This window comes from Chrysochloris asiatica, unplaced genomic scaffold, assembly GCF_000296735.1.
Source record: "Chrysochloris asiatica unplaced genomic scaffold, ChrAsi1.0 scaffold00076, whole genome shotgun sequence".
Lineage (NCBI taxonomy): Eukaryota > Metazoa > Chordata > Mammalia > Afrosoricida > Chrysochloridae > Chrysochloris > Chrysochloris asiatica.
Window position 1 is genome coordinate 981,256 of NW_006408594.1, and position 17,598 is coordinate 998,853.

The following is a 17,598-nucleotide window of genomic DNA, read 5'->3' on the forward strand; positions in this document are numbered from 1 at the left end:
TTATCTTCTAGAAAGATCCCTCTGGGAGTAGCATGCAGAAGAATGAAGGAAGGAGGAAGAGGCAGGAGACAATGAGGTTAGTCAAAGGTTGTGGCAATAGTTGGAACTATCGGAGGCAGCAGTCATGGGGCACATGATTGAGCACCCACTTTGGGCCAGTACAATTTCTTCTATTCCTTACCACAAGACTGCAAGATAGAGTCTACCTGTCTCCATAGATAGAGGAAGACTGATGCTCAGAGATGGGCAGGTGACTAGCCCAAGGCCACACAACTAATAAGAAAGGATTTGCATTTTGATCTATCTGGCTCCAAGTTCCTCTCTCCATTTTGGTGTACCACACTGCTTTCTAGTGAAGAAGGGGAACACACACACGTACACAGTTACTGTTGTTAGGTGTTGTAGAGTCAAGTTTTGACTTAGCAACTCTATGTGACAGTTGAACTGTCCTATGGGATTTTCTGGTGTGGCACTGTAGGATCAGCATTGGACTGTGAACCACAAGGTCGGCAGTTCAGATCCATCAGCGGCTCTTTGGAAATGCTATTCAGGATCAATATGAGTCAGAACTGACTTGAAGTTACTAACAACAACATAGGATGTTCTAGCCAAAAGGGAAGAACATGCTCAGCATTCCTCAAACTGGAAAAAAAACTAAAGAATAAATTCAGGCCTTGACTTGCAATATTGAAAGGCTCACTAGGCACTGGAGGAACTCCATCATCTAGCCCAAGAAATTGGGAAGACAGCGACCTGGACAACTGATTGGAAGAGATTCATATTTGTGCCCCTTCCAAAGAGAGGTAACCCAATGGAATGTGGAAGTCATCGGACAATATCATTAATATTTCATACAAGTAAAATTTTGCTAAAGATAATCCCAAAGTGGCTGCAAACGTATAGTGACAGAGAACTGTCAGAGGTTCAAGCTGGATTCTGACAAGGGTGTGGAATGAGGGATATCATTGCTGATGTCAGATCCATCTTGGCTGAAAGCAGAGATACCGGAAACAATACTTACCTGTGCTTTATTGACTGTGCAAAGGCCTTTGATTGTGTGGATCATGACAAGCTATGGACAACATTGTGGAAAAGGAGTATTCTGGAACGCTTAATTGTGCTCATGAGGAACCTGTTCATAGATCAAGAGGCAGTTGTTCCAACAGAACAAGGGAACACTGAATGGCTTAAAATTAGGAAAGATGTGTGCCAGGGTTGTATTCTTTCACCATATGTATTCAATCTGTAAACTGAGCAAATAATCCAAGAAGCTGGATTATATGAAGAAAAATATGGCATCAGGATTGGAGGAAGATTTATTAACAACGTGAGATATGCAGATGATACAAGCTTGCTTGCTGAAAGCGAAGACAACTTGAATACTCACAGACAAAGACCAAAGACCACAGCATTTGGTATGAGTTGCACCTCAATGTAAAGGAGACAAAAATCCTCACCACTGGACCAATAAACAGTATCCATATAAATGGAGAAAAGACTGAAGTTGTCAAAGACTTCATTTTGATCAGATTAACCATCAACATGTATGGAAGCAGTAGTCAAGAAATTAAACAATATATTGCATTAGGTAAATCTGCTGTACAAGACCTCTTTCAAGTGTTCAAGAGCAAAGATGTCATTTTGAGGACTAAGGTGCACCTGACCCAACCCATGATATTTTCAATAACCTCATAGGCATGTGAAAGTTGGACAGTGAATAAGGAAGACCATAGAAGAATTGATGCCTTTGGGCTATTGTGTTGGAGGAGAATATTAAATGTACCACGGACTGCCAAAAGAACAAACCAATCTGTGTTGGAAGATGTACAGCCAGAATGCTCCTTGGAAGCTAGGATGGCCAGACTTCGTCACTTATATTTTGGACATATTATCAGGAGGAACCTGTCCTTGGAGAAGGATATATTATGTTTGGTAAAGTGGAGGGTCGGAGAAGAGGAAGACCTCCAACAAACTGGATTGACACAGTTGCAGCAGCAATGAACTGAAACGTAACAACAATTCTTCGGACTCATAGTGACCCTTTTTTTATAGGTTTTATGAAGAGTGGCTGATGAGTTTGAAGCACCAACCTTGCAGTTCAAACCAACTTTGCAATCCAGTGCTTATCCTACAGTGCCACACCAGGACTCAGTTTTGCCAAGAGGATGAAAAATATTTAGCTGGGTTCTGGCCCCAAGCAGGCATTCAGGAGATGTTAGTTACTAATCACCAGGATTTGGCAAGGGAGAAATTGCTGATAACGGAGGCTTCTCACTGGGTAACTGACCTGTGGTCATACTTAGCACATGGATGGGGAGCAGTTGAGTGGAACTGGCATTAGATGGGGGCTTGGTTCTGATTCTAGACACCCTGAGTTAGGAGCTGGTATCCACATGGTGACATCCAGCAGACGTTTTGGAAAGTTGTTCTGGAGTTCAAGAGAGAGATCATAGCTGGAGCAAGATCCATAGACTTGAGGGTCTTTGGCACAGAGGTAAGAGGTAGAACCAGAGAATTGGATGAAGTGGCTTAGAGAGAGGATAAAATCGGAGAGCAGTGCCTTCAGGAAAGTTTCTATTTCAGGATAGAGAGACAAGAGAAGCACTTTCAAAAGAGACCCAGGTATTTTCAGGAAGAGAACCAAGAGAGTGTGGTACTGCTGGAGCAAGGGAGAAACGCCCCAAGTGGAGGGGCAGTTAATAGTCACATTCTACAGGCATTTTCGCAGGTTGAAGATGAAGGGGTTATTACATTTCACAAGAATGACATCACTGATGGAGTTTCAGAGAGTAGGTCAGAGAGAAGGCTGGCCCCAGAGGGCAGTGGGGGCTGCATGGGAAGTGGGTAGATAGGAACCTCCAGTAAAGAGCATTGTCCATAGTACAGGCAGTGAGGGAGAGAAAAGAAGTTAGAAGCTGGAGAGGGACATCAGCGCTGAACTAGAAATTAAGGTGGAGGATTGCTCCCAGTTTCTCTTGAGAAGAGGATGCTCTAGAGGGGCTGATAGAACACATGGCCACAGAGTCCCTACATGTGACCATTCCCTGTGGGACCTTGGTAAGATCCTAAAGCTGTGAAAGCCACCTTTCCCTGGGCCATCAGCAATCCAACTAGTGTTCTGACCTTGTGATGCTTCCACATTGAAGGGAAACTCTACAACCCTATTACAAGCGGAGGGTAGTTACAAGACTGAATGTCAGGGCTTTCAAATTCCAAAGCAAGTCATTCTGCAAGGATTTTGCTCTATGAACACTTTCTGAGTCACCCTTTCACATACCTAGAAGGGTCATACCATAGCAAGCATAACTCTTGGCGATGAGACATTTGTGATCTCAGTGCCTCCCGACAGTTGTGCTGCTGAGACCAGGGTTCAGGGGGATTCCCGGGTGCTCTGAAGATGGGTGGGGCACATTGGCACCATATGCTCTCTAATAGACTCTTGAAGGGCAATTGCTTTTTTTTTCTTTCAGCGAAACACAAGGATTAAGATGCAGAATCCCTAAGTGTTGTGCGTGAAATGTGGGAGAAGGACAAGTCCTCTTCAGCTGCACAAGTGGTCACTGCAACCCAAGTGCAAGTTGAAGAAGTCCTGAGGTTGTATGGCCTTAGTTGAGCCACCTCGCCTTCAGCTGCCATTTCCAGGCATCTCCAGCTCTACTGAACCAAGTACCATGCACTCTGAGTTCCCCATAACCTTTCACATCTCTGAGCTTTCGCTCATGCTGCTGCTGCTCTCTGGTCATCCCCAAAGCCCCTCTTATCTGCGTTGCATTCCCTGACACACTCAAGGGGAAATCACACGTTCCCTCACCTGGAGTCCTGGAATGATTAGAGAAGAACATCTGTAACAGTCTTCTGGATGAAGTTGTTTCCCCCTCCAGACCACAAGAATCTCAAGATAAGAATGGTGGCTTATTGGCACTTCTGCCTCCTTTGTATTTCCATCACCCTGCCTGCTGTCAGGCATACAGGTGCTCCTAAGGAACTCTTTAGATGAGAACCTCCACAGTACCCAACATTCTTGAAAAAGAACTGTGTGTTGTTCTTAAGAGACAAAGGCACGAACAGCTAGATTAACTCAGGGGCCACAATGGAGTTTCTGAAGCTCCCTATTGCTCCCCTGGGCCTTACATCACCTACCTTCATAACATCCCCAGAGTGAAAGCTCAGCTCGTCTTCACCGGAGGCGGTGAAATCAAACTTGGCGATGGCTTCCATGTTGTAGCGTGAAGCTGGAAGAGAAAGAATGTGGTCATTGTGTCTGTCTGCCGTGAGAATGGCAGTGGAGAAGGTGATGAGGCACAGCTGTCTTAGCAGTTCACAGGGGAGCGGTCAGATGTCTCCTCTGGAGAGGGCGATACAGGGTTTTTGTCTGTAGGAGGAGCTACCAGATCCTGTAGGATCCGGTTCCAGGGGTCACTCTCTGAATCCCTAGATGCTGGAACAGGAAATGCAGGCCAGTGAGAACCTTTCCTTTCTCCTTTCATCTCCCTGGGCCCATCCTGGCCTGCCCCCCTTACTAGGACATCTGTTTCCGGTTGATAAGGACAGAAGACTTGCTATCATCTCTCACTTGAGGCCCAAGGGGTTGGAAAGACTGTTCTGTAAACACTGTCCCTTGGCAGCTATATTTAACCAGGCAGTGTTAATTAGACAGATGCCATTTTCTCTTTTACATCTGAATCATTTAAGAGAATTAGACAGCCTCAGCCAGTGGGGAACCCAGTGTCCTTCTGCCTGACTTGAGAGCAGAATGTGTCTGGCCTTGGAGCTGGGAGTCTTGATTGGTCAGATTCCTTATTTTGATTATTTTAGTGAAGCCACGGACCTTTTGGGAATTTTGATTGATTTGAATTCTGAATTGAGTTAAAATACTGGCCTCTGATACCACGCCCTGGGAATGTGTAAGGAGAACTGAGTCAGTCCACATCCTTCAGATTTTTGTTGTTAAGTGCCACCGAGTTGGTACTAACTCATAGCGACCCTAGGTACAACAGAACAAAACACTGCCTGGTTCTGGGCTAACCTCACAATTGTTGCTATGCTTGAGCCCTATGCTACAGCTTTGCCAGTCCATCTTGCTGGGGTCGGGGTGGGGATCTTCCTCTTTTTCTCTGACCCTCCACCTTACCTTCAGATAATATGAGATATAGTTTTTTTTTTTTTTTTTTTTTTAGGAGTTGCTGGGGATGTAATGGTATTTCCTGGTGGTGCTAGTAGTTAAGTGCATGGCTGCTAACTGAAAGATTGGAGGTTCAAGTTCATCCAGAGAAATTTTTGGGAGAATGTTCAGATGATCTACTCTGGAAAACTGAGCCATTGAAAACCTATGGAGCACAGTTGTTCTACTCCGACACACTTGGGGTTGTCTTGAGTCAGAGTCGACTCGACAGCAACTAGAAATGGGGGGATGTAATTGAAAGAGAGCTGGATTGAGACCTGGTTTTGTCACTGAATAGCTGTGTGATCTTGGGCAAGTGATTAAACCTTCAGTTTCCTTATCTGTGAAATGGGAATCATAATGTTGTTGTTGTCAAATACCACCGAGTCAGTTCCAATTCATAGCAATCTTGTATAGGGTTTCCAAGGAGCAGCTGGTGGGTTTGAACTGCCAACCTTGCGCTTTGCAGGCCAGTGCTGATCCTACAGTGCCACACCAGGAGTCCATACCAGGAATCATAATGTTGTGAGATAAGACTAAATAGTCGATGCAAAGCAGCAGACCTGGTAAATATAATTCATGTTTTAAAGAATCATTTGAATCAACACATTTCACCTTAGCAAAGGTAGCTTGGCTTAAAGCTTCATGTCCTACAAACTTTTCTCATTGAAATTTGACACATCTTCTCTGTGACCATCAAATCCTTCCATTTATTGCTAAGACAGCTTTCTGTCAAGATACAATCTTGAACACTGTCATGTGACATTTATGTTTTTTTGGAATTTTCCTAAGTCCCAACCTTTTTAAGTTCTCACATCAAATTAAACTTTCAGTCATTCATGACATGAGGCCAACCTGGTCCTTGCATGGGGAATCTTGGTCCAAGAAGACAAGATGTGGGTAAATAAGGAAGGTGGTCCCAGAGAGAAGGGTGTGGGGTTTGGAGACGAGGGGATTAAAGTAGACTGAAATATCAGTGATAACCATGCCCTCGTTTCTTTGATTTTCCCTATTTTCTTGGCCTTCTAAAGGTAATTTGTAGCAATGAATATTAACAATCGCAAAAAGAAATAGGAAGAAAAAAACAAAACAAATCAGGAGCCAAAGTAAAATGTCATCGTTAAACTCTCAAAGCCTGGATTTATTTCCAAATAAGAGAAAGGCACTTTTTATACCCTTTCTTCAAGATCTGTCCATTTAAGGCAAATTCAAATTGTTATGACCTAGAATGACCCCATCAGCAGGAGGGAGTATTTCTGTCCTCTTTCGTTAATGCTAACTGCCTTTGCTGACTTCATTCACCCCATTACTTTTACATGCAAAGCTGATCCTAATTAAGGCTTTGCCTCTAGTTTGAAGGGAGACACGGTTTCTGTGGGTTACCCTCACGGTGTCTACAGTAGACAATGGTCACCTCAAGAGATCAAGTGTCAGGTGAATGGTCCTGAAAACCAAGGTCCCATTTCTTTAATTTACCTTAAAAATGGGATGGAGACATGGGGAGGACAAATGGTAACCATCTTAGAAGGTTACATAAATTAGAGAAAAAACATATACTAAAGGCATGTTCCAGCTATGACCTTGAGCATGGGATGAGGGTCTTGCTGACGTTATGTGTGGCTCAGATCAGGTTTGGATACTTGGCCCAGGCAGGCTGTAAGTCGCTTGGATGAGAAGCAGAGACAGACGTAAAATTGCTTCTGAAAAGTGGAGCTTTTCATTGTACCTCGCCCAAGAGACAGGCAGTGTGGAAGAGCCACTGACATAGGCACATCTCAGAGATTCCCACTTACATATTAATTCTGGCTCCCGAAACCCAATTAAACATGCCCACTCTTCACAAAACCTCTTGCTTCCATTCTGTTTCCATTTGTGAAGTGAAAATCTGTTCTGATGCTGTTTGGAAGGAGTGAGAGGTTTGAGGGTGTGTGTGTGTGTGTGGGGTGGATGCTCTGTTTGCTATCGCATCACAAGCCTTCATCCATTCTTCCTTCCAAATAGCCCCATGAGAGCAGATGGAGCATGGGAAATGTGCCACCCCCCAGGGGCCAGCTTTCGGATTGATCCTAAAAAGGCTTGAGAACTGATACCTCATTTCACTAGGATCTGTTAGTTTTCATTTTGGAAAGTTTTCAATTACCACCAGAGAAAAAGAAAACCAATGATCATCAAACCAGATTAGTTTATCTAGTATTTGCTGTTGTTCAATGCCTGGGAGGTGAGCCGACTCAAGGTGACATTGTGCGCAGTGGGGTTGGGCAGTTGTGATCAATGGCTAATATTTGGAAGTAGATCGCTTGGTCTTTCCTCCCAGGGCATCTTAGTCTAGAAGCTCTGCTGAAACTTGCTCAGTATCACGGCAACATGCAAGCCTCCTCACGCAGAATGGTGTGGCGGTCTCTGTGCCTGAGATGCACTGACTGGGAATCGAACCAAGTCTCTCAGACGTGAAAGGTGAGGATTTTACAACTGAACCATAACTTCCCCAGAATATCCAGTATTTACCAGTACAAAGTCCTGGTGTGGCACTGTAGGATAAGCATCGGACCTCAAGGTCGGTTTGAATCTCAAGGACGGTGCTTCAAACCCACCAGCTGCTCCTTGGAAACTACCTATACACGGTTGCTGTGAGTTGGAACCGACTTGACAGCACTAAACAACTAACAACAACAACAACAACAACAACTTGCTTTATAATCTGTATCTGCCACCACCATGTACCTCATCTGGGAAGTAAACAGACAAAACTAATAGAAAAGGAGAGGAGGCACAGCAGCATCAATAATGCAATTGAGCCTTTTCACTGCTGTTTGCAATTTCACCGTTTCTGACCTCAGGGGGAGATGAAGAGACACCTCTTCAGAGCACCTAACAGACAGATGTGCTTTCTCTGCCAGCGCCCAGCTTTAGAAATGGCTGAAATGCTACATGCCACACATTGTGAGCTGCAGCAGTGTCCAGGGGCAGCCTCCCCCAGTGAACTATGTCACTTGTCTTGGAATGTGCCCATGGGCCTCTGATGTGGTACTTTCCCCTCATGTTCCCCCTTGAAGAATCACACCGAATCATTAGCAGCCAGGCCACAGATCTGCCTGGTGTTTTCCTTTGCCTTTGCATTTTCATGCAAACTTCTCCCACCACCAAAAAAGCCTGAAACATATTCAGACTCTACACAGGGCATGCTTGTTGCCTTCGAAAATACAGTCACCACTGAGGATGCAAACAAAAGACGGGAGACAACTCTTTAACCTCCATCTGAAAGTCAGACTAAGTGGGTTTGTTCAGAAACACGTAGTTATCAGCAAATGGTATCAGGCAAGAAATCTCTTGGATACTTTCAGTTCCTCCGAAGTTGGCTATGAATAGCAGGGTTTCTGTTTTGTGCATCTTTTAAAAAGAGCAATTGCATAATCCCAGAGAGCTATGTGAAGACTGAGGCTCAGGACCCAACCAGACAGGGAAATGAAGTCTAAATTGAATTAATGACACCACTTCCTATTTTGCTGGGGACAGTTCCAATTTGAATACTTACATGACTTGCCCTAGTTTGAAGATAATGTCTTGGAAAAAGAGAGTGAGTGAGTGAGCTGTTATCCTTTACCGGTATTGCTGGTAGCATATTTATCAGGACATTAGCAAACTGCGTGGTGCAGACAGTTTGCGGTTGGTTGGTGGTTTGAACCCATCCAGCCACTGGCACCACAGAAGAGAGACCTGGTAATTTGCTTCTGTTAAGATTGGTTGGCTAGTTATGTGCCATGGAGTCAGTCACATCTCATAGGGACTCTGTATAGGGTTTCTGAAGCTGTAAATCTCTACAGGAGAAGAAAGCCTCATCTTTTCCTCAAGGAGTGGCTGGTAGATTTGAACTGCTGACCTTGCAGCTAGCAGCCCAATGTGTAACCCACTACGCTACCAGAACTCCTATTACAGCCAAGAAACTCCTATGGAGTAGTTCTTGGTAGCATACAGGGTTGTTGTGACTTAGAATCGATTTGACGGCAACAGATTTTATTTTATTTTGGTATGAAAAGAGCTGTTAGAATAGTGAGGAGTTTACATTTTACAACTTTTGCTGCAGGTACCAAGAGGAGCTTAGCTAAAAATGTAAAATGATACCATGTCTCTAGCTTCAGCTAATGCAGAGACTTAGAATTCTCAGCTTTTTTACTTTGTCAGGTAAAGTCCCTCTTGGAGACAATGAGAAGGTGGAGAGCTAACTCCCCCCACTGAATTGACAAGGTCAACGCAATTCCTTTTCAGAAGTAGGAAACCTTACACTGCCAGGAAAAAATGATTATAGCTAAGTTTCGCTGTACACAATAGGTATGTTCTTGAAAAGTTATTATGAATAGAGTATTTGCAAATGGAATCATATTAGCATGCGCTATAGATACTCTATAAAGGAACCCTGCGGTGAATCCCTTTATAAAATGAAAAGAAAAAATTTGTTATGCAAATAAGTACCTCTTAATTTATCTGTTTCAAAGTCTGGGTTTTCATGCGCTGAGTATTAATACAGAGCACACCTGTACAATGCCTCCGGTGCCCCGCGTGGTTGGCTAAACAAATATTAACTTTCCTTCTAATGAACTCCTAAAACACCTTTAAAACACCTCTCAGATAGCGAGTCAAGAATAGGAAGAGGGTGTGGAATGTGTGGTTAACTGCCTCCACGAACACTTGCCTCCTTTGCCATGAAGTCAGAACTCGATGGTGTATGGCCACCATGACTGAACACTTTGATCAAAGATGCCATTGAGGAATCCGGATCAAAAGGGGGGAAATTCAGAACAGAATTTCAAATTTTCATAGATTCTAGACCTCCTGGAGCCATGAAGGTTGGATAGTTGGATGAACCCCTGAAACTATTGCCCTGAAATAATTTTTAATGCTTAAGCCAAAAATACTCCCTGATGCCTTCTTAAAACCAAACAATAATTTAACGTAACTAGCAAAACATGTCTGCCTTGAGCATTGTGCTCTTTTAAGATCTATGTATATGGGATCAAATTGACAACAACAACTCAAAAGACTAGGTAGGAATGTTAAAGGGCACGAATTGATGTGAACAGGGGAGAAATAACTGAGACAAGAGTGGGGAAATGGTTTATAACTAGAAAATGTCATCAATGCCACTAAAATAGCATGATTCCAAGTTGTTGAATTGGTGTCTGTTTTGTTTTTAATGTTTTATTGTGAATTATGTGATACTTTACAAGGGAGAACATTAGTTTTACATTCATCCTATCGTATATCGTTTTATTGCCATGGTTACAATCCCCTCCATGCATCATCAACCAACCAAAGGGTTATATATGCTGCAAGCCTGCCCCCCCCCCGCCCCCCGTTGTCAGCACACAGCCCCTCTATCTCTCTGGATCTAGAGTCCCCAGTGCTTCCATTTCTCTACGTCATCAACTCTGCCTCCATCTCTGGCATCAGTGTTTCTCTGGGTAGGGTCACACACTCCACTCTTCTCCCTGGATGGTCCCAGGGACCTCTGCTCTTGGACTGCAAAATCAACCACTTCCCTCCTTTTGCTACAAAATGTCTACCTTTACATTTCCAACCCTGATAGCAATTATTCACTATTGTGCCACATGAGTGCTATCCCCATCTCCTTTCATCAGCCCCGCCCAGACAGATTGGATACTACTCAGTGGAGATTCTACCTTCTCTGTGTCCTCTTGATCTAGGCTCCCTCTTGAAAGCTTGTAAGCCAATCACTTCTTGCCTTTGTAGCTCCCCATTTTGGGTAGCCAATGTCAAACTTGCCCATCCCTGTCTACCCTGTGTATCGAGGGGGTGGAAATGATCCACGCATAAAAAGATTTGTTCCCTCTTTTGAGCTACTGCATCCATAGGTGTAGGTCAAGTTCATCAAATTGTATCAGATTACTCTTTTTTTCCCCTCTTTCTTCTTCTATTTGAGCTCTGATCATCCAGCCATTGAAGCCAGGTCAAGTGGGTATTATCTGCAAGTGTGGGTGTTCTTATGCATATACCCTCTCTTTTTATCAGCTGGATGCTTCACTCTCCACCCTAGTCCTCTGTGACTATGTCACTGACTCTGGGCCCAGGAGTCCCCAGGTCTTGACACACTGCTGGCCAACCAGGTCCCCACCCGGGTTCACTGGAGTCTATTGAACGTGGTAGGGGCTTAGATCGCAGCTTCGTTGCTGTTTTCCTTCATTTCCCCTTATTGGTGACCAATGTGGTCACTAGTCAGAGCGCATGTCTGCTCGTGTATTCCCATTGAGTCTTAGTCTTGGAAGGTGGTTTGCCCTGAGGGGACTCGACCACTTGCCTTGATGTTGCCTGAATTTATGTCTGTTTTGTTGTGTATCTTCTCAGCAATGATGACAAAATAAATAAAGTTATCCATAAAATTGTAAGGAGCTCTGGTAGCGTAGTGGTTACGAGTTGGGCTGCAAACTGCAAGGTCAGCTGTTCTGTGGGAGAAAGATGAGGCTTTCTGCTTCTGTAAAGATTTACAGCCTTGGAAACCCTGTACAGGGTCGCTGTGAGTTGGTTCCTACTCCACGGCACATAACCACCAGAACATAAAATTCTATTAATATAAGACATTGAAGTACAGGCCAGGTTGTGAAGTCTTTTCTGTGAAGGACCAAAATCCAAAACAAAACAAAATGAAAACAAAACCAAATCAGTTACCTGTGAGTTGATTCCGACCCATATAGAACAACCCCACTTGTGTCAGGGTAGAACTGTGCTCCTTGGGGGACTCAATGGCTGTGACCTCTCAGAATAGATTGCCAGGACTTTCTTCTGAGATGCTTCTGGGTGGATTTGAACCACCAACCTTTCTGTTAGTAGACAAGTGCTTAACTGTTTGCATCACCTAGAGTCTCCGTAAGGGACCAGAGAGTCAATATTTTTGGCTTTGCCGAGCAGATGGTCTCTGTGGAAACCAGTCAACTGTGCCATTAGACAACACTCAGTAAATACGCTTGGCTGTGTTCCAATAAAACTTTATTTATGGACACTGAAATTAGACTTTTGTATCATTTCATGTCATGAAATATTATTCTTCTTTTGAGCTTTTTCAGTCATTTAAAAATGTAAAAAACATTTTATCTTGCAGGTCATTCACAAACAATGTGGCCAGTTGACTTTTTTTCCAACATTACTTTGTACAGATGTTTGTATCTATACCCTATCTCCCCTATTGGGAGTGTGGTGGCTCCATACGATAAAAACTGGACTGGGAACCACAAGATCGGCGGTTCGAGCCCACCAGTCACTCCTCGGGAAACAGTTGTGTCTTTCTGCTCCCACGAAAATTTAAAGCCTCAGAAACCTTATACAGGGACACTATGAGTTGGAATTGACTCGAGGTCACTGAACAACATCTCCCCTCATAGTCTGTAAACTTTTTTTTTGTTGTTGTGACAAAATATATACATAGGCCATTTTATTCATTTTAAAGCATACAATTCAATGGCATTAATTACAGTCACCACATTGTGCAACCATCCCCATTATTTCCAAAACTCTGTCATTACCCCAAGCCGAAAGTACACTTGAGGGAATGGGGTATAGCTTAATGAGCAAAGCGTGGGTTTGGGAATGGCTGAACCAGCATTTAAATCCAAGATGGCCCACTTACTTCCTTAATATCCAGTTTCCTCATCCATTAGGTAGAAGTGTGTTATCTGGCACAAAATAAGTGTCCAGTGAGTGGTAGCAGTGGTTGATATTACCTGGTCTCAGAGTCCCTACAGTACCTGGCCAGCACTTAGTAATCACTCAGTAAATGTTGAGTGAATGAAAACATGATAAATGACCTGCCATCTGAGTTAGGACTGTAATTGATTTCCTCTGGGAAGGGGCAGCAGATTAAAGGACCCATTTACAAGGACCAATTAATTTCCCACTCAAAGATGTCCTGACTTCCATGCCGGCTCTGGTCGGAGATAATGAAGCACACAGCCACGCTTAGAGGTCTGACTTTTCAAATCCAATAGAGGGCAATAGTGCACCCCAAACCATAGCTTCCCTCTCGCAGCTTTTCTTTGCATCTTAAGTCCCTATAACCTTTATCTAGACAGGTTTGGTGACTGTCTTCATTGTCTCTTTTGAGTTTTAAGGCTTGTAAACATTAACATTTTAAAGAGACAAAAACTCATAAAATACAGAATTGCTTAGATAGAAAAGAATTAGAAGTCATCTTCTCCTACATGGTTTTCAATGTTTACAGAAGGACTGATGCTCTACTTCTGAAAAGCAGCAGGCAAGTTACATTTTATAGATCATAGCAATCTAATCTGCAACCGACTGTGGAGTGACACAGGACTGGACAGTTTCATCGAGTCAATGACAGCCACCAACAGCAAATATTCCTTCTGAGCGTCCTGGAAAGGTAGTTCCCACTCATCTCAAATGACTAGCCCCTCTTGCTTCTGATTATAGGATGATGATTTTGTATCTGCAATTCTTTGATTGAAACCTTCCTGCTATGGTTGGGGCCTTTCTGAATTTGTCTATGCAGATCCGACTGCTTTACACTGGTCATTGGACACAGGAAACAGGCCACTGAGGAAGGTTATAGATGGCTCTTCTTTAAAATTCCCATTCGTAGGATGGCAACTGCCTTATAGTCCACCTGTCAGCAGAGACCAAGGGCAATCTCTTCTGGAAAAAGATGGAAAAATCTGGAAATAGTGGCAATGGTTGAGCAACATGCTGAAATTGATTAGCGTCACTGACATTAATGTACTTGTAAAAAAAATACTGATATGGCAAATGTGGCGTAAAATACATATTTACTACAATTGTTGTTGTTGTTAAGTGCCGTCGAGTTGATTCCGACCCATAGCGACCCTGTATAGGGTTTCCAAGGAGTAGCTGGTGAGCTTGAACTTCCGACCTTGCAGTTCAAACCACTTTACAGTCTGGTGCATTAACCCACACCAGGACGCCACTTACCACAATTAACCACACACATTAAGAAGTAGAAGTAAGAAAAAAAGGTGGGACATGATCAAGAGCAGGTTTTCGAGTTTTCTGTTCTCAAATTGCAACCATTTTGCTCTATTTTACACTGAATAGAATGCCCTTTGTCAGCTGGTCATCTGGAAAACCTTAACAATTCACAATGAATGTATAGCAAGGTTTGAATATGACTTTACATATGCCTGCTCTTGAATTATTTTAAACTCATTCTCTGAAGCCTTTAATCTAGAAGCTCTCAAATCTTTTTCTGGTAAGCTCCTACTTATGGTTTCCCTGGAGACTTCGCTTCAGGGCCTGGTACTGAGTGTGAATGGAGTGGGAGCTGAACTCTCTGTAGCCACCACCAACTCTTGAAGAGCTCTTTAGGTCCAGTACCCCAGCTTCTGGTCTTCTCCCCATAAAACTTACAGGTAACTGTGAATGGTGGAGTGATCATCAAGAATTCTCTGCCTTAAGGATTTGTGTTCAACATTTCCTCTGGCAATTTGAGCTGAAGAATTACCTCTTTTAGGATTCAGGATCCCAAGGGGCTCACAGACTTCTCAGGAGCTTTGTTTCTGCAGATGCTCCTTCAAAGGTTATAAACATTTCTGGTTTTACTACAACCAACATTAGCTAAGAAAACTATCCCCCACCAAACCATTTCTGGCTAGTTGGCTAATGTTTTCCAAAAAAACTATGAACATGTTGGCTAATACAAAACCCCAAAAAGCAAACACATTGCCTTCAATTCAATCACAACTCATAGCTACTCTAGCAGAACTGCCACACAGACTTCTTTACCGCCAGAGCTTTCTCTTGCTTGACTGGCTGGTGGGTTCCAACTGCCTACCTTGGTTAGCAACCAGACACTTAACCATTGTGCCAAGAGGGCTCCATTTGCTGAAATTTTACTACCCTCTAAAAGACCCCATTTTAAATGATTTTGTACACATAGGACATTCTTCTTTTTCTCTTGTCTCTAGGCAACTCATTTCCCCCCACTTCCTAAACCCCAGAAAAACATAAATCTCCAGCATGAGCCGCAGGGGTGAACAAGAGGAACTGAAAAGGGGGCCCTTGGCAGAGAATAAGAATTATTGGTGGCTGATCTGCCGACACTATTCTTAGAGACCCCAAGGAAGAGGCTGATGACTAGGAGCATCGGGTGGTTGCCTATCTCCCATCCATTCCTGCCCTGTGCGCACGAGGGCTCCCCATATAACAATTCATCCTCTCTGCTGAAAGTGGCCAGTAGCAGGTGGTTTATGATGTTTTCATTCATTCAACATCTACTGAGTGCCTACTATAAGCACTGGCCAGGTACTATAGGGAATCTAAGGACAGGTAACAACAACTACTGCTGCCTCGCATTGGACACTTCTTTTGTGTGATGACAGGTCCCTAACAGACACCTGGTATTCCAGGGAGATGCTAAGTCATGGATGGGCAGGTATGCTATTGTCTCCTCCTAGGCTGGGAGGGGCCTCAGGTTCAGCCCATTACTCTTAACTTTTTCTTGTTTTTGGTGAAAATATACACCACAAAAGACATACCATTTCAATAATGTCTACATGTACATCTCAGTGCCATTGGCTAGATTCTTCAAATGTTGCCACCTTTCTCAACAGTCTTTTGCAAATGATTTCAGCACCATTTGTACAAAACCACTGTCCTCTAAGCTTCTCATCTGTCCTTTCCAATTGCCGTTGTCACCTGGATCCCCGAGTTTTCATTTGTGGTGATAGAAAATTCTCATCCATCAAAGGCTGCACAGCCAATTCATAAAAATGGTGTCAGTAAGTTGTTGTTGTTAGGTGCCATTGAGTCGGCACCGACTCATAGCGACCCTATGCACAGCACACCTATAAAAAGTTGAATTGGCAAATGCGCACTATATATTTTTGAATGAAGACGACAAGAGCAGCAGCTGAGAATATTTATGCGCAATCCAACACCTCTTAGAATTTGGTTTACTGGTTTGGATCTTTAGAATCATGGTTTCATGGAACAATCAGAAAAAAAAAATTGTTTTTTGGATCGGTGGTGGTGGCTATCTGCCGTAGAGTTGGTTTCAGCTCATAGTGACCCTGTATAGGGTTTCTGAGGCTGTAAATCTTTATGGGACCAGAAATCCTCATCTTTCTCCTGCGGAACAGCTGGTAGTTTCAAACTGCTGGCCTTGTGATTCGCAGCCTGATTCCACTACCAGAGCTCCTTGTTTTTTGGATTACATAGAGATAATTCCTGGGAAGAGTGTAACGCTTAATGAACACATTGTTTTCTAAGCAGGCTACACTATTGTTTGCTTCACAGATGACTTGGGGATGGTTTTGGATCAAGATTTTAACATTTTTCTCAGAGCAATAGTTTCAGGGGCATCATCAGCCTCAAGATTCCTTGAGAATTTGAAATTCTGTTTCTCATTTTCCCCACTTTTGATCCGGATTTTTCTATAGCATCCTTGATCTAAACGTTTAGTCCTGGTAGCTTGGCACCATCTAGCTCATCTGGCCTCATCAGCAAAGCTGTTTATGGAGGTGATTTGATACATAATCCATTTCTACTACCGATTCCTGACTCTCCTTGTTCCTCTAGGGTTCTCAGCGAACAGAAACCAATTGTATCCTGGGTTGCCTGAATTTAGCTTCTGACATCTCTTTGTACCAGTGCAACCCCAGCAGACCCTCTGCAAATCCCTGAGGGTTCAGTCACACCTGGGATCCCCCATCTTCCCTTGAGCCTTTGGCCTTGACATGCAATTTCTTCCTATTTACTAAATAAGAACCACCTCCCAGTTTTTCAAAAAATCAAAAACTTTACACAACCTGAGAGTCCTTCAAAATCTCCTATATCCTTATTTAATCAAATTGCTGTTCTGTGGGTCCCTGTCTGTCATCGTGGATTATAGAGATTTTGCTGATCTCCAAGATGCAATTCTCTTTTAAAATTAGCTCCTCTTTTTTTTTTCTTATGGTGTTTTGTTCTTTTCTTCATGAGAGGGAGGGAAATAAAGAAGCAGTTTCATGCAAGACCCCTCCCCTCTCTGCCTTGTAAATTGGGGGATACTGAAGACAAGAGGCCTTTGCTCTTTTTCCATTGAGTATTTAGTACCTCACTTTTCTCTAATCAACACATCTATGTATAATTGTTGTTGTTGTTAAGTGCTGTCGCATCTGACCCATAGAGACCCTGTATAGGGTTTCCCAGGAGAGGCTGGGGAGTTTGAACAACCAACTTTGCAGTTCAAACTGACTTGGCAATCCAGTGCATTATTCTGCAGTGCGACACATACATACCAGGGCTTATATATATATGAGCCCTGGTGTGGCGCTGTGGGTTAATGCACCAGACTGCAAAGCTGTTTGAACTGCAAGGTCGATGGTTCAAGCTCACCAGTCGCTCCTCAGAAACCCTATACAGTGTCGCTATGGATCAGAATTGACTCGGTGGCACTTAACAACAAATATATATATATA

The 17,598-nt window shown here is 43.4% G+C and overlaps 1 protein-coding gene across 1 annotated transcript in view; it reads right to left on the reverse strand.

The window, feature by feature from the left end:
* GRAP2 (GRB2-related adaptor protein 2) overlaps nt 1-17,598 on the reverse strand; it is a 53,881-nt gene that overhangs the window by 21,408 nt on the left and 14,875 nt on the right. Inside the window, exon 2 of the mRNA XM_006865259.1 lies at nt 4,141-4,232. Coding sequence (XP_006865321.1) covers nt 4,141-4,218 — 78 coding nt within the window. The 5' untranslated portion in view covers nt 4,219-4,232. The remainder of the gene's footprint in view (nt 1-4,140; nt 4,233-17,598) is intronic.